Genomic DNA, 21,321 nt, shown 5'->3' with positions numbered 1-21,321 from the left:
TAGGGTCTTAAATAAATTTAAATAGGTGCTATGCATGTCCGGTAGGTAGTTATTTAGGTGGCTTTCAAAGTTAGGCTGGGTTAGGGTCTATAAGTACCAGTCCAGGAGGCTGGTGCCCACTATCCGGACAGGACCACTTTCCGGACGTGCCTTTGGCTCTATTACGTCGGATAGTGGAGGGATTACTACATATATATACAGTACCCTCGCCCCCCTGGGGGTAGGGGGGTTTCAAGAATACTCCCCCAGTATCCCTGCTTGTCGTACAAGGCGACTAAAAGGGTTGGTGGTGGGTTAGTGCCCCACCCCGTAAAAAGAACTAACTAAAAAAGAGAATAAAGTGCCTCGGACCCGGACGGACCATACGTTGACGACTAAGGAACGGACAAAGGACATTAGGGTGGGAACATGCAAATGGTGGGTGACAGAGTGACTTGGAGACATTTTGTCTGCGGCCACCCTTTGCGGGATTAGGGCGTCAGGCTATAGAATAGAATAGAACCCTCGCGTCCAACACGCGTTTGTCCAGCACGATTCGCGTCCAGCACGGAGAGCAAAAAATTAGTACGATTTAATATGATTCAAGTACTGTAAAATGGGTGCGTAAGCATAACACTGACGGAGCTTCTAGAAGTGGGCGAAATCCGCAGAGTTCGCCTCTAGCTCGATCACCCCTGGTCCAACACGGTCATACTGGACGTTCCCGTGATGCTGACAGCCAGTCAAAACTTCCGATCAAGTAGCCTCCCCCGCCCACTATCGTGACGAGATCGTGATGTCGCCCAATGAAAAACGCTTCTGCTCTCACGTGATGTTTTGTTTAAACACAGTGCCACTCAGTTGCATAATTCGCATTGGACGGTGCTTTTTTCTCGCTGCATTTTCTGCCCTTGGTGACCGCCTGGGAACACCAGATGCTGTTGGCATCCCTACGTGTCAAATGGGGTTGGTGGAGGATTAGTGCCCCTCCCTGTAAAACAATTAACTCTAAGCCGTTGGCCACCCCGTTTGGGATACATGGCGTCTGGCAATGAATGAATGAATGAATTGTTTTTTTGTCATAACTGACTTATTTATATATGCTCCTCTAATTCAGTGTTGAAAGGGCAAGTAATAGGTACTGTCAGCAATTTTCGGGGGTGAAAATTCGGTAAGACGGAAAATTCAGTAATACGAACCAGGGTAAAGCCCCATGTAGTTCGACTTGAGAAGAGTTTACTGTATATCTACAGTACAGTGTATACAGTATATACATACTGTGTGTGTGTGTGTGTGTGTGTGTGTATATATATATATATATATATATATATATATATATATATATATATATATATATACACACACACACACAGTTGGGGGGGAAAAATAAATCCTGGGAAGCTGAATTTAGAGCACAGTGCAAATGGTATACAGAACAGAAATCTGAAACCATGCCCAGTCAGCCACATGACATGCCAACACATGGTAGCTGTGGCTCAGTGCTTGGCTGTTTACCATGCTGTTCTCTCTCCCCCTCTCACACACACCAAAATCTACTCAACCAAGATGTCTCAGCATCAAAGTTATGCATACTCTTCATGTGAAAAAAAGAAGGGGAAAACATTTAGCACTGATGAGAAATTGAAAATTCTAGATCAGCATGAAAAAGGAGAAAGTTCACACAGAACCCAACCCTATTTTCTCTGGCCTCACACACAACCAAACCATACTTCCTTCGGCCCCTCACACAATCCATCCCTATTTTTTCCACTGAATTACAGTAATCACCTGCACATCCGAATGTGCATTATATGAACGTCAACATTTTCCGAACCTCCATATAGAATACAGTACAATCCCAGCTTTCCGGTATCCAGACAAACGGAATACTCAGAACAACGGGAAAATTCAAGGGCTGATAAAAATGTCAGTAAGTTATAACTATGCGCCAATTTGAATGGACCGCCAAACCGCCATTTGATCATGTCACGCGAGGCTGGGTAAAGTCAGACAAAGCGAGGTGAAGACATTTCCGGCTAATGTAAATCCCTAGCAAATCCTCTTAACCACCCCTCTTCTCCCCCTCTTTCCCCTACTTGAATTCAGTCATCCTCCACACCCTCCAAAAATCACCAGTCTGCGTTTTGCCACCAGACAGTAAACAAGCTCTCTTGCTATTGTGTTCCTCTGATAGACGGTAATTTGTACACTCCAAAATGCCTAAAGTGCAACCTAAACGTAAGCGTATCGTGCTTACCTTCAAACAGAAGCTGGACATATGCAACAGACTTGAAAAAGGCGAACATTATAAAACACTAATGGCTGAATATAAATGTTAATAGGAATGAAAGTTTACTTTGTTGGAAGAAAAATAAATAAATAATATGCCTGCATTTCATACGTACATCATTTATTTTATTTTCTGCAAAACAGCTGAGTGGCGGGTGAGGGGTGGAGTGATGGAGGTCAGGTGGGGAAGAAGAAGAACAGTCGGAAACGTAAACAAACTCACGTGGGGGCACAGGCGTGGTGATAATTCTACAGTGCAGTCTTAACACATCATCAGTTCACTAATAAATGTTCAAGTTTTTATTTCTTTATTTTATTTTTCAATTTTTATGAGTACAGTACATATAATGTATACAGTAATTCGGTAAACAATGGACTGGTGCAATTTGCAGTACTGCAAATTGCTAGATATTCCACGCACGTCCGTTATGACCATGGTGTGTGTTTACAAGGCAGTTTTTCAGGCGGAATCTCTTAGTGTAACCCCTAATGTGACTGGTGAGTACCTGAACTGTATTTACTGCTGTGATAGCCTTTGTATAGATTTGACTTGAAAATCAGAAATACGGGAAAAATCTGTAACCGGGAAGGTAAATTCCCCAAGCCACCCGGTTAACTGGGATTGTACTGTAATTAACAAAATTAACAAATAAATACAAATACACAAAAGATACATATTTTGATTACGTGCACATGGCGAAACTTGCACAGTGTCCCGTAGGTGACAGAGCAAACTGAAACATGAATCTGCCGCCCCTATGTCTAAGGCTGGCAAAGTCAGGGAAGCCTTTGAGACCCTCACTGATTACTGTGAGCACTAAAATGCTATACCACCCTTCCAAAAGGCCTCAAGCTCCCTCTGACAATTTTGTGACTTATTCATCAGAAATCAGAGCATATGGGTGTTCATGCAAACAACAATTGACACCTTCTTCAAGCTGACCACTCCCTGTAACGTCGCCTTCACCATCGCCTACACCATCATGCAGCCAACCAGCCACCTCAAAAGCACCTCATCCAGCCACAATACCCATGAGTGACAATGATGGTAAGGATGATATTGAGGTGGCAGGCTTGTAAACTGGTATGTAATGTAATGCACCTAAACTACACACAACTGTATGCCTGTAATACTATATTTCTCATTATCTAATTTTTTTGCATTATCAAGCCCTCCTTTGGCCCAAGTAGTTTGGATACACAAGCGATTACTGTACATGTAATTATATAATGCGAAATTATATTTTTGAATATTCTCGGAGTCTATCTTATATTATATTCTGATCTTACTGTAGCATGAACTGACTACTGTATAATCTCCTGGTATCCCAGTATCCCTGCTTGTTGTAAAAGGCGACTAAAAGGGTTGGCGGAGGGTTAGTGCCCCTCCCCGGAAAACAACTAACTAAAAAAACAAACAATAAGCCTCGGACAAGGACTGACCAAACGATGACGACCAAGGACCGGACAAAGGACATGGTTATCGGAACGTGGAATGTAAGGGGAGCGAATGATGAGGTGAAAGAGAGAGAGATTGTCCAGGTGCTTCAGGGTGCGAAAGTGGATGTATGTGGAATAACTGAAACAAAATGGAGAGGAGAAAGTGTGAGAGAATGGGAGTAAGGATGGGGTATATGTGCAGGAGTAGGTGAGAATGAGAGGGCAAAGGAAGGAGTATGTATAGATGTGAGTAAAAGATGGAAGAAGAGCATAAGACAATATGGATCAGTTGGGTCAAGGATTGTATGGGTAAAATTGAAAGTTGGAATACAAATGTGGGCAATTGTGTGTGTGTATGAGCCAACGCAAGATCGTGCTAGAAGAGTGAGAGAAGAGTTCTGGACAAATGTAGAAGTGTGAAAGGAAAAGTTTGGAAGGAATGAGAGAGTGTTTTTTATCGGTGATATGAATGGTAAAGTTGGGAATGTGAAGGTGGATGGAATAGTTGGTGAGTGGGGTGTGCCTGCTGAGATAGATGAGAATGGGAGTGTGTTAGTGGATATTTGTGCTGGGAGGGGGTTGGTGATTGCCAATACCCTCTTCAGGCATAAAATGATCCACAGGTATACCTGGCGAGTGATGAGAAGGGTGGGTGGTGAACTGAATGAAAGGAAGGCAATGATTGATTATGTGTGTGTGGATGAAAGGATGCGAAGATGTGTAATGGATGGAAGAGCTTACAGAGGTTGGGGGAGTGGACTTTCTGACCACTACTTGGTGGTGGCCAGAATTATGATTCAAGTAAGATGGAGGAATAGAATTAGAGAAAGACAAGAGGAAGGAGTAGTTGCAAGGAGAGTGGAAAGGTTACAAGAGGATGAGAAAAAGGCAAAGCATAAGAGAGAAGTGGAGGAACGATTGGGCAAATATGAATTGGAACAGATGGGAGACGTGGAAGGTGAGTGTAGGATATTTACAGAAGAAATATGTGCAGCATGTGATGTGGTGTGTGGAAGGAAGAGAAGACGGAGGGGGGTGCAAGGAACAGTGTGGTGGACTGAAAAGGTGGGACAGGCTGTGGCACAAAAGAAGAAAGCATACAATGAATGGATGAGAAATAGGGGCGTGGAAGAAGTTGAGAGGCGGAAGAGAGAGTTATATGTAGAAAGAAAGAGAGAGGTGAAAAGATTAGTAAGAGCGAGTAAGAAGAGAGTGGATGAGGAATTTGGAAGGAATTTGAGTGTAAAGTGGAGGGACTGTAAGAAAATGTTCTGGAATGAGGTGAAAAGAGTAAGACAGGGTGGAAGTGAAGTTAGCACGGGAGTGAAAGATAAAAATGGTAGATTACTAGTGGAGAAGGGAGAAAAAGTGACCAGATGGAGAGAACACTTTAAGGAATTGTTGAACATAGAGGATGGAAGTAATGCGAGTATAAGTGGCTGGGGAATGGCTAGGAAAAGGAGGGAGGTGAGAAGACAGGAAGAAATCAGTAGGATAGAAGTTGTGGAAGCAATGAAGAAAGTTAAATTGGGGAAAGCCCCAGGAATTGATGGAGTGTGTGGTGAAATGCTGAAGCATGGGGGAGAGATAGTAGTAGAATGGATGTGGAAGATGTGCAGATTGGCCTGGGAGGAAGATAGAGTCCAGGAGGATTGGAAGTCAGGTATAATTATTCCCTTGTACAAAGAACATAAGAACATAAGAAGAGAGGATAACTGCAGTAGGCCGGTTGGCCCATGCTAGGCAGCTCCTAGAAGAGTAACTGAACTACTAGAATGAGATAAGGATAGCAAAGAAGAAGGCTCTCCCCCGCCCTCCAAACCCTCCAGCCGAAGCCGGCAGGGACCCTCCAGCCGAAGCCGGCAGGAAAAGGGGAAAAAGAAGTGTGTGGTAATCATAGGGGCATTTGTCTTCTTAGTATAATAGGAAAAGTGTATGGTAGGATACTTATTGACAAAGTTAGAGAAAGAACAGAGAAATTAGTTGGAGAAGAACAGGGAGGCTTTAGGAAGGGAAGAGGTTGTGTAGATCAGATATTCATTCTTAGATCTTTAGTGGAAAAGTTTCTAAAGAAGGGAAAGAAGTTGTATGCGACTTTCATGGATCTGGAGAAAGCATATGACAGGGTGGATAGACAAGGATTGTGGAAAGTGTTAAGAATATATGGAGTAGATGAGAAGTTGTTGAATGCTGTGAAGAGTATGTACGATGGTGCGAAGGCTGCAGTGCGTGTGGATGGTGAACTAAGTGAATTTTTCTTTGAAAGAAACAGGGATGTGTCATATCTCCATGGTTGTTCAATCTGTACATGGATGGGGTAATAAAAGAGGTACAAGGTAGGGTAGTGGATGTTGGAGTGGCCCTGGTGAGAGAGGATAGTGTTTGGAAACTCCCTGTACTGTTGTTTGCAGATGATACTGTGTTGTTGAGTGAAGACGAAGGGGAGCTGCAAGGCTTGGTGGATGAGTTTGGGAGAGTGTGTAAGAAACGGAATCTAAAGGTGAATGTAGGGAAGAGTAAAGTGATGGTCTTTGAGAGAGGTGAAGTCAGTGAATGTACAGTGAGGTTGGATGGTGAGGAATTGGAAAATGTGAGTATGCTTAAGTCTTGGGTAGTGTGATGAGTAAGGATGGAGGTTTGGAGGGTGAAGTGCTTGAAAGGGTACAGCAGGGAAGAAAGGTTGCTGGTTCTTTGAAAGCAGTGATAAGAAACAGGGAAGTGAGCATGGAAGTGAAAAAGTTACTAAATGACAGTATTGTGATACCAACTCTAACATATGGAAGTGAAGCTTGGACGTTGTTGGAAGGACACAAGTCAAGAGTGAGAGCAGTGGAAATGAGTTATTTAAGAGGAACCTGTGGAGTCACATGGAGAGACAGGCTGATGAATGAGGATATAAAGGAGCGTTGTGGTGTGGATGTGCATGTGATAGGAAGCGTTATGAGGAACACACTGAGGTGGTTTGGCCATGTGGAGAGGATGGAGGATGAGAGACTGACAAAGAGAGTGTATGTGAGTGAGGTGGAGGGGGGAAGAGGGAGGGGGAGGCCGAGGATGAGATGGAGGGATGGGGTGGAGAGGTATATGAGAGGGGGGTGTGACTTGGGAGCAGGTCAGTGAAATGGCAGGGGACAGGGCGACTTGGAGGCGATTTGTTTGTGGCCACCCCAAACGGGATTGAGGTGTCTGGCAATAGATAGATAGATAGAAAAGACATCATGGTAGTGAACTAGTTAAACTCACCTCAAATACTGCCCCTGAAGCTGAGTCTGATGGCAAGTTTACAATGGTGTTGATGCTGTTGTTACTCCCCACTCGTGTTGTCTCCACCACCAACTCACTGAGTCGGTGCATCAGGTAGTCAATCAATGTCCCCACCATATTAGAGTTGAGCACATGACGACAGTTGTCCACGTTGTTACGACATGCTCCAACCAACACACGACCACTGTAACCCAGTGACTTGGCTGGCAGCACACACGGTCTCTGCTCTGTTGAATCTAAAATAACCTTCAAGACAGAGTTCAGCTTCGTAAACCCTTCCTGTGCACTAAACACCATCTGATCCGCTTTCTCTTTTTTATCTAATATTCTAATAAGTTCCAACAATGGTCTGTCTAAGGCAGTGAGGTCAGCAGTGGGCCAGGGACCAGACCCCTGATTGGCCACCAGCTTGGCAATCTGTTGAAGTGCCTTGCTGATTCGCACTTTGTTTGGAGACTCTCTGATTGGAGTTGGTTTGAAGGCACTGTTGTACTCCTTCCCACGGGTCATCATCCGACTGCGGATCTTCCGGCACCTTCTCTTTAAAGCTTTGTGTCTCTCCTTGTCTCGAGTCACCTGTAAACACGATCAGCAGTAAGTGGAGGCGCAACTGTGCACATCATAGCATCCATAATATATAACCTCATCTTCATCATCAATACCACTGTCATCCTTACACTATCATTCCCCTGAAATATGAAAACAAACACAAGAGGATGGTTAGTTTTCATCTGTGGTGAAACACTACATATATACACATCCCCCTACCAACAATAAATAAATAACAGCCAAATCTATTTTACTCTCTTAAAGATGTAGCTGCCGAAGACTAGGCTACATTGTCAAAGTATCACAAGGGAAAGCAAACAGCAATAGACTTGTTGGTCCTTTCAAGGGCCATTTAAGGGTAACTGACCTGTCTACTTCCCTTGGTGGCATAACATGATTGAAAAGCTTCCAGTCACCTCTGGGAGGTCAAACTTATGCATGATCATCCAACTGATCTGTTATAGCCACCTGACCATCTGGACCCAGAAGTAGGTCCTTCCATATATATCATGTTCATTCTAATTATTCCTACTAATAAAATGGGTGAAAAAAAAACAAAAAAAAACAGTAGTGCCATTACGCTGAGTGGGAAAAACACTAACAAGAATGGCTTCATATACATTATATTTAGCAAACATGTGCAGGAAGGATAAATTAGCCTTAATACTCTATAAAGTATACTGTTTATCAGCATCTAATATACAACGTGTTGCTCCTCTTTGTACATCCCAAAGAGAAAATGGTTAGAGCACAAGTGTCTCCAAATTATATGTAAGTATTTTATTCTTTCACAATCCTCTCCATACACCATAATCTTTTCTTCATGTTTCCAACTCTGGGCACAGACTAGATACTGCAGTGCATTTCCTAAGGTCCAGTAGCCCTCCTGCAGGTTACATACACACTCACATGTCACCAATTCAGCAATTCTGTAATAGCCACAATCCATACTGAAAACATGCTCTGGAGAGCTCATTCACAAAAAACATGCTCAGGCTGGCTTATTCAGGAATTACCGATGGTACGGGATCAGGAGCTTTGCGCAATGTCAATATATTGACCAATTTCAAATCCATTATCTGTTACCTGCCTCGACTCAGTATCATCTTGCATCCTTTCACACAGCAATCCAATTCTCTATCCACTCCACCACCACCTTCTCAACATGCTACCATTATACAGTATGTGATCTTCCTGACTCTTTTTTTCCATCAGTTTCACTTCACATGCTGTACTTTCTTCAGCATCCTATCTAGGTCCATTTTCTCAATATTAATACCTACAAAATGTTTCAAAGTTTTTCTCTATAACCACTACATAAATACATATCTTATTCTTACAGATCTTCCCTCCAAAACAGATTTCTCAATTAAAACTTTAATAAATAAACTACCCATCCTACCTATGCCTACAACTACTCTGATAAAAGTGAATTTTATATCTTACAATCTTATAATGTCTCTCCTTCACAGCTCAGACTTCTCCCCCATTACTGAGTGTCAGGAACAGCCTAAACAGGACACCATCAAATAGGCTCTTCTTCACCTCAAAATAAACCATAAAAAAAAACTGTCCATTCCACATTCTTCACTTCAGGTTATACTGATCTACAGGTTTACGGGCCAGAGACCAAATTATGCCATTACACAGCATTATGCATGATACTGGAGATGTGTTCTTAAAGAAAGTGCCTTGGTGGGGAAAAAAAAAAAAGGGGGGGGGGGGGGGGGATGCTTTGGTCTTAATACAAAACACAGTCTGAGCATACAGACTGCAGGAGGATTTTGCAAAGGTGATGAGTGCCCAAATCAAAGTGTATGAGTGCAAGACATGGCATGAGTATGAAATGTTAAGAGATGTGAAAATGGGACTAAGTTGGAATATGGATGGTGTGTTTATAATGGATAAGAGATTGAGCATGATAATTTGATAATTATATTGTGTAAGAAAGTCTTAACAATGGGGTAGACGAGTGTGCTTAGATGGTTTGGTCAAAATGGAAAGATAGGGTGGTAAAACAGTGTGCTATACATTAATAAACTTAAAGAGAGGAGAAGGTGTAATGCCTCAAAAAGATGGACGGACTGGTAGATGAGTGTAAAAGTAAGAATGGAAGCTGAAGAAGCTAAGGAACTAACAAGCAATCATACTGGTTGAACAAAGAATGCACAATGAAGTCCATGATGGGGTTTGGAACACCTGTTTTTGTTTTGACGGTCCAAAAGGATTATTTTATTAAGAAAGGTGTTACATAAAATTTAATAAATATATACATATATATATATATATATATGCTTGAGGTGGAGCCTATGGTTCCAGGGGCTTGAGAGATGCAGGGATAACTGTATTACTCATTTTACTGGTCATGCTGTTGATAGTTATTTCACTTTTGTACCTTCTCTTTCCTTCATCCTGGATCCACCTTAATACCTATCTCTAGTTGGCAATAAGAGTCAGGATGAATTTCTAAAGCAGAACAATGGACCTATCTCATCTATCTATCTATTGCCAGATGCCTCAATCCCATTTGGGGTGGCCACAAACAAATCGCCTCCAAGTCGCCCTGTCCCCTGACATTTCACTGCCCTGCTCCCAACTCACACCCCCCTCTCTCATATACCTCTCCACCCCATCCCTCCATCTCATCCTCGGCCTCCCCCTCCCTCTTCCCCCCTCCACCTCACTCACATACACTCTCTTCGTCAGTCTTTCACCCTCCATCCTCTCCACATGGCCAAACCACCTCAGTGTGTTCCTCATAACGCTTCCTATCACATCCACATCAACACCTCAACGCTCCTTTATATCCTCATTCGTCAGCCTGTCTCTCCATGTGACTCCACAGGCTCCTCTTAAATAACTAAATTCCACTGCTCTCACTCTTGACTTGTGTCCTTCCAACAACGTCCAAGCTTCACTTCCATACATTAGAGTTCGTACCACAATACTGTCATGTAGTAACTTTTTCACTTCCATGCTCACTTCCCAGTTTCTTATCACTGATTTCAAAGAACCAGCAACCTTTCTTCCCTGCTGTACCCTTTCAAGCACTTCACCCTCCATACCTCCATCCTTACTCATCACACTACCCAAGTACTTAAACATATTCACATTTTCCAATTCCCCACCATCCAACCTCGCTGTACATTCACTGACTTCACCTCTCTCAAAGACCATCACTTTACTCTTCCCTACATTCACCTTTAGATTCCATTTCTTACACACTCTCCCAAACTCATCCACCAAGCCTTGCAGCTCCCCTTCGTCTTCACTCAACAACACAGTATCATCTGCAAACAACAGTACAGGGAGTTTCCAAACACTATCCCCTCTCACCAGGGCCACTCCAACATCCACTACCCTACCTTGTACCTCTTTTATTATCCCATCCATGTACAGATTGAACAACCATGGAGACATGACACATCCCTGTTTCAACCCAACTTTCAAAGAGAAAAATTCACTTAGTTCACCCTCCACACGCACTGCAGCCTTCGCACCATCATACATACTTATCACAGCATTCAACAACTTCCCATCTACTCCATATATTCTTAACACTTTCCACAATCCTTGTCTATCCACCTTGTCATATGCTTTCTCCAAATCCATGAAAGCCGCATACAACTTCTTTCCCTTCTTTAGAAACTTTTCCACTAAAGATCTAAGAATGAATATCTGATCTACACAACCTCTTCCCTTCCTAAAGCCTCCCTGTTCTTCTCCAACTAATTTCTCTGTTCTTTCTCTAACTCTGTCAATAAGTATTCTACCATACACTTTTCCTATTATACTAAGAAGACAAATGCCCCTATGATTACCACACACTTCTTTTTCCCCTTTTCCTTTGTACAAAGGAATAATTATACCTGACTTCCAATCCTCTGGGACTCTACCTTCCTCCCAGGCCAATCTGCACATCTTCCACATCCATTCTATTACTATCTCTCCCCCATGCTTCAGCATTTCACCACACACTCCATCAATTCCTGGGGCTTTCCCCGATTTAACTTTCTTCATTGCTTCCACAACTTCTATCCTACTGATTTCTTCCTGTCTTCTCACCTCCCTCCTTCTCCCAGCCATTCCCCAGCCACTTATACTCGCATTATTTCCATCCTCTACGTTCAACAATTCCTTAAAGTGATCTCTCCATCTGCTCACTTTTTCTCCCTTCTCCATTAGTAATCTACCATTTTTATCTTTCACTCCCCTGCTAACTTCACTTCCACCCTGTCTTACTCTTTTCACCTCATTCCAGAACATTTTCCTACAGTCCCTCCACTTTACACTCAAATTCCTTCCAAATTCCTCATCCACTCTCTTCTTACTTTCTCTTACTAATCTTTTCACCTCTCTCTTTCTTTCTACATATAACTCTCTCTTCCGCCTCTCAACTTCTTCTACGCCCCTGTTTCTCGTCCATTCATTGTATGCTTTCTTCTTTTGTGCCACAGCCTGTCTCACCTCTTCAGTCCACCATGCTGTTCCTTGCACCCCCCTCCGTCTTCTCTTCCTTCCACACACCACATCACATGCTGCACATATTTCTTCTGTAAATATCCTACACACACCTTCCATGTCTCCCATCTGCTCCAATTCATATTTGTCCAATTGTTCCTCCACTTCTCTCTTATACTCTACCATTTTCTCATCCTCTTGTAACCTTTCCACTCTCATTGCAACTACTCCTTCCTCTCGTCTTTCCTTTCTTCTATTCCTCCATCTTACTTGAATTCTAATTCTGGCCACCACCAAGTAGTGGTCAGAAAGTCCACTCCCCCAACCTCTATAAACTCTTGCATCCATTACACATCTTTGCATCCTTTCATCCACACACACATAATCAATCATTGCCTTCCTTTCATTCAGTTCACCACCCACCCTTCTCATCACTCGCCATGTATACCTGTGGATCATTTTATGCCTGAAGAGGGTATTGGCTATCACCAACCCCCTCCCAGCACAAATGTCCACTAACGCACTCCCATTCTCATCTATCTCAGCAGGCACACCCCACTCACTAACTATTCCATCCACCTTCACATTCCTAACTTTACCATTCATATCACCAATCAAAAACACTCTCTCATTCCTCCCAAACTTTTCCATGCACACTTCTACATTTGTCCAGAACTCTTCTCTCACTCTTCTAGCACAATCTTGCGTTGGCGCATACGCACACACAATCGCCCACATTTGTATTCCAACTTTCAACTTTACCCACACAATCCTTGACCCAACTGATCCATATTGTCTTATGCTCCTCTTCCATCTTTTACTCACATCTATACATACTCCTTCCTTTGCCCTCTCATTCTCACCTACTCCTGCACATATACCCCATCCATACTCCCATTCTCTCACACTTTCTCCTCTCCATTTTGTTTCAGTTATTCCACATACATCCACTTTCACACCCTGAAGCACCTGGACAATCTCTCTCTCTCTTTCACCTCATCATTCGCTCCCCTTACATTCCATGTTCCGATAATCATGTCCTTTGTCCGGTCCTTGGTAGTCATCGTTTGGTCAGTCCTTGTCCGAGGCTTATTGTTTGTTTTTTTAGTTAGTTGTTTTCCGGGGAGGGGCACTAACCCTCCGCCAACCCTTTTAGTCCCCTTTTACGACAAGCAAGGATACTGGGGGGGGGGAGAGAGAGAGAGAGAGAATGTGTGTGTGTGTGTGTGTGTGTGTGTGTGTGTGTGTGTGTGTGTACAAAGTGACAGACAGATGGATATATCAAGATATATTTTAATACAGGCAAAATTATATGAAGATTTACTCTGAAGAGCAATGCACAGTTTTTTTCTTCTTTTTACTGTAAAACTACTTTATTTCTAGGATGAAATTTCACTAAAGTTTAACCCTTTAAACCAGTGGTGTAATAGCTTGTTCATGCTACCTACAGCCAATTTTACCCACTTCTGAGAAGATTACTTGTTAAGCAGGAAAAGGTCATAGACCATCCAGCTCCTGCAGTTTGAAAACTACCAAATACAGTATTCTACAGACAGCAAGAAAAAAAAAAATTCAACTGAAGGACACTGATGTTGCTATTGATCAATCCCAATCAGTCTGGCTGTGCAGATCCATCAACCACAGGCAAGCAACTGCATGCAGGACCATCCCATGCATAGAACCAATGTTTCCTTGTGGCTGACTGCACTTCGCTAAGTGATAGGAAAAATAGAGAAGGTTTGGTTCCTGGGTGGATGCCACATTTGCATCTCCACTCAGTTAACAGGGGCACCATAGTAGGCTCCACTTCATCCCATGATCTGCTTATATGGTTACCATTCTGTTGTAATTGGTTCCCTGGATTACAGGAAGCCATTAGATCTGTCACTTAGTGCACAGCCACCTGAAGTAGAAAGACGAGTACTAAAAAGTGACAGGAAGGAAATGGAGAACATGGAAGAGGGGAGGGCAGACACAGAAATGGAATTATAAAAGTGAAAGAAGAAGTAGGCAGCACTACACGAAGTGAGTGGATGACAGTTGCCATCAACTATCACTAGCTTGAAAGGCTTAATCACTATATCCATGAACAAATATAACTTCAAAGCAAATTCTCTCATTTTTTTTCCTTAATCTGGTGGACAAGCAGGCAGAGAGACAGGCAGGCGAAAACAGAATGTTTAAATTGGCAAGATGCCACATGTTTAGGGGAACTGTTTGATCTTCACTCTTCATAACTCGATTTCCCTTTTGGTTGGTTAAAAAAAAAAAAAAAAAAAAAAGTACAGTATCAGTTGTGTTATTTATCAGTCATTACAACTCGGTTACACTAACAAATTAGCAGTAACCTGTTATGCAGTAATGTTTTGTTAGTTATAGCTGGTACAGAATTTTGTGTTTAAAGGCAGTATCTGAATGACAGTCAAGTGAAAGTGCAAAGTGTAATGCATGGAAAAAAAAAAAAAAAAAACTCGTGTGAAACGGTATCTTATTCTCAAACAAAGCTGACTGTAAGCTGGTTGAAGGTAAGCAGATCACATAAAATTAACATTTGGGCAGCAGGTGTTTATGACTGTATGTGATGATGGGCGCTATGGTACATGTGGCACAAGCTGCAGTGCATCAGTGCATTAGCAGCAGGTACAGTATAGAACTGAATAGTAACCATCAAGTAAGTGAGGTGAAAAGACATCTATATTATCAAACTATACAATGTCTTGGCTAACTAGGTCTAGTGTACAATATAGCCTACGGTGGTGATACATTACCAAGTTCCACTGTTAAAAGCATGAATAATAATACACCAACCTTTTGACATACAAATTGCACCACACTGGACTCTTGCTGCTGAACAAAGAAAGAGATGTGTATTAACAAGAATGAGTGTCATGTGTTCTTGTGGCATCCTTAATTCAACAGTATACGTACATTACCTACAAACATAACTCACTCTCCTGCACACATGCTTAGTTTTTATGAACACTCAGATCTTGAAAGCTGTACTAACGACATACAATGTGGTTCCAGAATCACTGCATACTGTATACCTCATACACCAAATGATAGTGTGCTCTAACTCTCAATGCACTCACAATACTAATATTTTTGTACATCAAAAAAAAAAAAAAAAAAAAAAAAAAAAAAAATAGTATACAAATAATGAAAGACCAATAACAGACCACATCAGCCTCGTCAGAACACCCAACTTGTATGATAAACATCACAACACTCTCCAGACAGAACAGACTAACACTCAATACCATCATTAGCTTCACACAAATAGTCTTGCAATGCATTGTGTCCAGGCATCTCAAAATGAACGGATCATGAATTTGGCTCTCTGCTGCATTGTTTTTGTTTATTCTTGGAAGGAATGGTTTGCAGGCTCCTGGCCTTTGGTTCCTTCTTCCTTAAAAAAAAAAAAAAAAAAAAAATATATATACAACACACACACACATGCACATACACACACTACGGTATGGACAGCAGAAGATTATGGACAGTTGATAAGAGAATCCATTATAAAGATATAGATATTAATTGAACAAAGAAAAAGAATAATAATCACAGGGGTTAGTGCCCCTCCCTATAAAACAAATAACTCGAAGTCAAATGGCCACCCTTTATGGGATTATGGTGTCTGGCAATAGATAGATAGATAGATTTTAACTGTTGAGAAGTTGATTGGGTAAGTACGGATGCTGTGAACTACAATGAACCATGGGGAAATAAATTGATGGTAATAGTGAAGGAAAACATGTTACCTCAAGTAAAGAAAACACAAGAATTAGAGGTGACAACGAACCATCAAGGCTGGACTTGGTATTCACAAAGGTCCCAAATGATGTGAAGAACATAACCTACCAATGCCCCTTTGGTATGAGTGATCATCTGGTTACTGAAATGGAACTGGTGGGAGTAAGGGAAGAAGAAAGAGAAGAAAAACATGGAGAAAATAGATACAATTATGGCAAGGCAGACTTTGCTTCCCTAAGAAACTTTTTCCAAAGTGTAGACTGGAGCACAATGAAAGCAATCACAAATGCTGATGAGAAATATGAGTTTCTGACAGAAGTATATTAAACAAGAGTTAGCAAATATGTCCCGAAATTCCTCACAGCAATGGTAAGGAGGAAGGAATGGTTTAACAACAAGTGTAGAACGACATTTGAGGCAAGAAACAGATCGTGGAATAAAGTGTGAAGAAGGTACACTGAAAGGGTTTGGGAGGAATACAGGCAAGTAAGAAATGAAAATGTAAGTGTGCAAAGAGAGGAAGAAAGGAAATACGAATAAGATACTGCAACTAAATGCAAAAAAGAACCTAAGCTATTCCATAGGTTTGTAAATGATAAAATGGAAGTTAAGGACAGTATAATACAAATGAGAGATGGAGCTGAAACTTACAAAAAGGAAGAAGATTTGTGCGAAATAATGATCAACAAGCTGCAGCCAGTCTATGTGCAGGAAAAGGAATTTAATGAACCTAAAATGGAACCCAGGATCAAGAGAATGGCAGAAATTGCAGTTGACATGACTGAGATGCTATAGCTGATGAGGTACTTGGATGTGAAGAAAGCAATGGGACCAGATAATGTGGCTGAATGGATCCTGAATGAAAATGATGACCAATTAGTGTGCCTGTTTATATCATCATTAAGAGCTCTCTGGAAAATGGACAGTTACCTAAAGACTGGAAAAGTGCAAATATTGTGCCAGTCTTCAAGGGAGGAGATAGGAAAGATCCACTCAATCACAGACCTGTCTCACCTACAGGTCTTGTTTGTAAAATCTGTGAGAAAATCATTAGAAAAAGACAGAGTGAGTATTTAGAATTAAAATGAAGTGATAACACCAAGACAATTTGGTTTTAGGGAAGGAAGATCTTGTGTTACTAACCTATTAAGTTTCTATTGTAGCGTAAGAGATGTTATACAAGAGAGGGAGGGGTGGGCAGATTGTGTCTTTCTAAATCTCAAGAAAGCACTTGACAGGGAGCCCTATAAGAGACTGATGTGGACATTGAAGATCTTTAGAGGAATGCATGGGAAACTACTAAAGTGGATGGAAGATTATCTGATAGGAAAGCAGATGAGGACAGTCATAAGGGACAAGGTTTCACAGTGGAAATATGTGACCAGTGAGGTACCCCAGGGTTCTGTCTTAGCCCCAGTAATGTTTCTGATATATATAAATGATCTGCCAGAAGGTCTAAATAGTTACATGAGTATGTTCACAGATGATGCTAAAACCATGAAACATTTTAAATGTACTGATAGTTGCAAAGTACTGCAAGAGGACTTGGATAAACTCCACAGCTAGAGCCAGACTTGGAAAATGGATTTCAGTGCCAAGATGAGTCATGTATTTTGAAATGGGAGTGAGTGAAAAAAGGCCACACCGGAGGAGACGGTAGCAGAATTGGTAGAGAGGCGGCTTGCAGTGCTAGTGGACCCAGGTTCGAATCCCAGCTGAGGCAGGGAACAGTTTAAGGATTTGAATTTCTTAAAAAGCAGACTTTTCTGATCTACCAGATGACCCGCCAACATGTCATAAAAGTTGTGGTAGGTGGTGGCAACCATCATCCACTCACTTGATGTAGTGCTGCCTTCTTCTTCCTTAGCCTTTATCATTCTTTTCTGTGCCTGCCCTCCTCTCTTTCTATTTCTCCTATCTTTCCTGTCACTTCTTATTGCTTTTCTTTCCTTTACAGGTGGCTTTACATTGAGTGACAAGCCAAATGGTTTTCTGTAAGCCAAGAAACCATTTACAATGCTGGGTGGTAACCATATGACCAAACCATGCATGCTCCCTACGTGTCAACAAGTGGGTTGGTGGAGGGTTAGTGCCCCTCCCCATAAAACAAATAACTCAGAGTCAAATGGCCACCCCTTGCAGGAATGTGGCATCTAGCAATAGATAGATAGATATATAGAGATAGCTAATACCAATTCACCAGTCCTGCATGAGACAACCCTGGCATGTATTCAGTATGGATGGTGGGTGTTAGCGCCGAAGTGGTGACATGTGGAGATACAGGACTACTGGGCCCCAGAGAGGACTTGGGAATAGGCCCCGGAAGCCTCTGCCCAGAGTCGGACACGTAAAAAATATATATACAGTAATCCCTCCACTATCCGATGTAATAGAGCCAAAGGCATGTCTGGAAAGTGGGCCTCTGACTGCTGGACTGGTACTTATGGACCCTAGCCCTGCCTAACTTTGAAAGCCACCTAAATAACTCCCTACCAGATATGCATAGTACTAATTTAAACTACTTAAGACCCTATTCACACCAATAATGGACTAAACCATGAAATAAATGAAAAGGAACCAAAGAATGAGGAATTAGTAGTGAGTATGGAAAATACTTAGACCAAGCAGCATACAGGGTACTGTACTGTACTTACAGCACGTCTGTGGCGGCCTCCTCTAACTTTATAAGGCTCTGCTAGTTGTGAAAATGCTCTTGAAGCACATACAGTAATGCAATGTTGTGCTACACTTAAAGCTTTTGCACTGTTAGTTATAATTGTTTAACACTGCACATTCTTCTTAACTGAACCACACCAGTTGCAACTGCCATTCCAATCGCCACTTTGCACTCCACACTCACTCCACAGTTAATCCTTTGCACTCTAAATTCTAATTTCATAACACTGAACAACACTGTAAATTCCCATGTGGTCTAGTTGCGTGGTACTGCAGTTTATTCACTGTTTATTCACAAAAAACGAGCACATGCAGCATCGATTATGATGGACGTCTTCCCTGAATGAAGGTTAGGCAGTAACTGGGAACAGGGTTGCCAGATCTGAACTCAGCCACATTACCAAACTCCTCAATTTTCATTACCAAATTCTTAAAGGAAGCATTTATTCTTCACTAATTATATATCCTTATAATAACAGAATGTTGATTATTTTCACGCTATGTTGGCTAGCGGATTAATTAGAGAGAGCAGACAATCCACCATCTCCATCCTGTGTATCATCATACATGTGAAATATCCATTTGGTAATGCATTATTCTGATTCATTACCAAACAAATTTTTCATTACCAAATTGGCCCATATTTGGTAATGAAAAATACCAAATGGCAACCCTGACAGGGGAGGGGAGATGTGGGAGGAAGGAAGGGGTGAAGGGTCCGTGGTGTAACAGCTGTTCGGTGCAGTGTGGCAATTTCAAATTACGAGTGGGAAAAAATTCAGATTTTTTTTTTTTTTCATTTTTTTGCCATTTTTGGGTTCCGAAGGTACAGGCCTACAATGTCCAGTAAGTGAGGTGTCCGGAAAGTACAGGGATTACTGTGTGTATATATATATATATATATATATATATATATATATATATATATAAAACTGTCAATGAGATAATTAGTAAAAGAAAAGATGAGAAGTGGGGTTGGTGGAGGATTAGTGCCCCTCCCTGTAAAACAATTAACTCTAAGCCCTTGGCCACCCCGTTTGGGATACATGGCGTCTGGCACTGAATGAATGAATGAAAAGATGAGAAGGACTTGGGAATGATTATTCAGGATGACTTGTCAATAGAAAAGCATATAAAAAGAATCATTGGAGGCACTTATGAATTACCGACCAACATGCGAGTGGCTTTTAATCAAATGGACGAGGAAATGCTGAGGGAGTTGATAGTGGCCGTGATAAAACCAAGACTAGAATACATAGTTGTGGTATGGTCGCCTCATTTGAAGAAGCATACTGATAAACTGGAGAGGGTTCAATGGATGGCTACAAAGATGATACTATGTTTAAGGGAACTGATGTACGAGGAGAGATTGGAAAAACTGAAGTTACCAATACTGTGCCAGAGAAGGGAAAGAGGAGACTTGATCATGATGACTGGAAATGTAAGAGAACTGGACAAGGTGGACAGAGAGGATCTTTTTGTGTTGGATGATGGAAGAACAAGAGGTCATGACTTCAAGTTGAGGAAAAATAGATGTCTTAATGAGCTTAAAAGGCTCAGTTTCCCGAACAGAAGCATAGGTACTTGGAATGACTTACATGAGGTGGTGGTGCAGGCAAAAAACATTCACGTGTTTAAAACTAGATTGGATAAACGTAGATATGCAAACAGGACAAAAAAAGCTTAGCTCAATTCCTGTATACTACAAATAGGTTAATAGGTAAATACACACAGGCAATAGAGAAATGAGTAGCACAGTGTACTGCATCAGTGTACACAGCTGAGCTATCCAGATGGATGTGTAATAATACCCTGAATGTCAGAAAAGCCAATGGCTGAAATATGAAAAAGAAGCTGAAAAATCAGCTTGGAACTGCAGACACTAATATGATATGATATGCAGAGGGAGACAAAGGTGGTTTTGACATCTGGAGAGAAAGGAGGATGGGAACTGGGTGAAAAGAATTATGAGGGTTAATGTGGAAGGTCGAACACCATGATGCACACCTCAAAAGATTTAGGATGATGTTCTACAAAATGACCTCAGGGTTAAGAAACTGAACTGGTATACTGCCAGACATCATGCAGCATGGAGAACTGCCATCAGGTCTGTAAGGCTGACACATGAAAGCATTTACAAAGTCTATCAAAACATAACCAAATGAAAACAACCACTCCCAGACACAATCAAACAGTTATATCCAAATAAACAAGAACAAGGAAAGTATGTACATTGCACTCGAAATATATAATGAGACAGGTACTTAAATTAAGTAAAATCCACAACATTCAATCATTGCCAAATGCAGAATATACAAACACCAGAACCAAATTTGCATCCCCAATCATACAAAGGGCAACCCTTGCTTCCATCACCACTGTCACCACCATCATTGTCATCATCTCAATCTTAATTTTCACCTCAGGATGGGGTGAGCTAAGTTCCAGAGAGCAAGGAAAAACCTGCCAGAGGAAGAATTATAAAAAATGTGAACACTTAAATGGGTCATAGTTTAATGAACTGACAATTCAAGCCCCCCAATTCATGACTCGATCTCATTGGCATGAACATCCACATTTACACACTTCACATTACCTGTCAGCAAGAGTCAATTTGATCATTACCACTTCACCGAGTAAAAATGTGATGCCAAATCCTTGTCATACACTCCCCCACCAAAATTCTTTCACCCAGCTCCATCCACTGTCAATTCCCTAGCCTCATCACCCTCCACACCTCACTTCCTCACACACTCATTAACCCTATCAATCTACCTTCTTCTTGGCACACTATGCTTCCTCTCCCCATCAAATTTGCTTAGATAAACCCTTTCAACCACCCTAATGATACCTATTCTCTCAACATGAATGCATGATCTAAACACATTCTCTTTGACTCAGGTGACG

At 41.6% G+C, this 21,321-nt stretch overlaps 1 protein-coding gene across 1 annotated transcript in view; it reads right to left on the bottom strand.

The window, feature by feature from the left end:
• Positions 1–21,321, bottom strand: part of ssp3 (SCAPER domain-containing protein short spindle 3) — a 173,908-nt gene that overhangs the window by 73,964 nt on the left and 78,623 nt on the right. Inside the window, exon 9 of the mRNA XM_080275255.1 lies at positions 6,952–7,548. Within this exon, the coding sequence (XP_080131381.1) occupies positions 6,952–7,548 (597 nt within the window). The remainder of the gene's footprint in view (positions 1–6,951; positions 7,549–21,321) is intronic.

Source organism: Coenobita brevimanus, chromosome 61 (genome assembly GCF_032717465.1).
Source record: "Coenobita brevimanus isolate Jiangsu-jjx chromosome 61, ASM3271746v2, whole genome shotgun sequence".
In the NCBI taxonomy this organism is placed as follows: domain Eukaryota; kingdom Metazoa; phylum Arthropoda; class Malacostraca; order Decapoda; family Coenobitidae; genus Coenobita; species Coenobita brevimanus.
The sequence above is the reverse complement of the archived record's forward strand: the minus strand, read 5'-3'. Positions and strand labels throughout refer to the sequence as shown.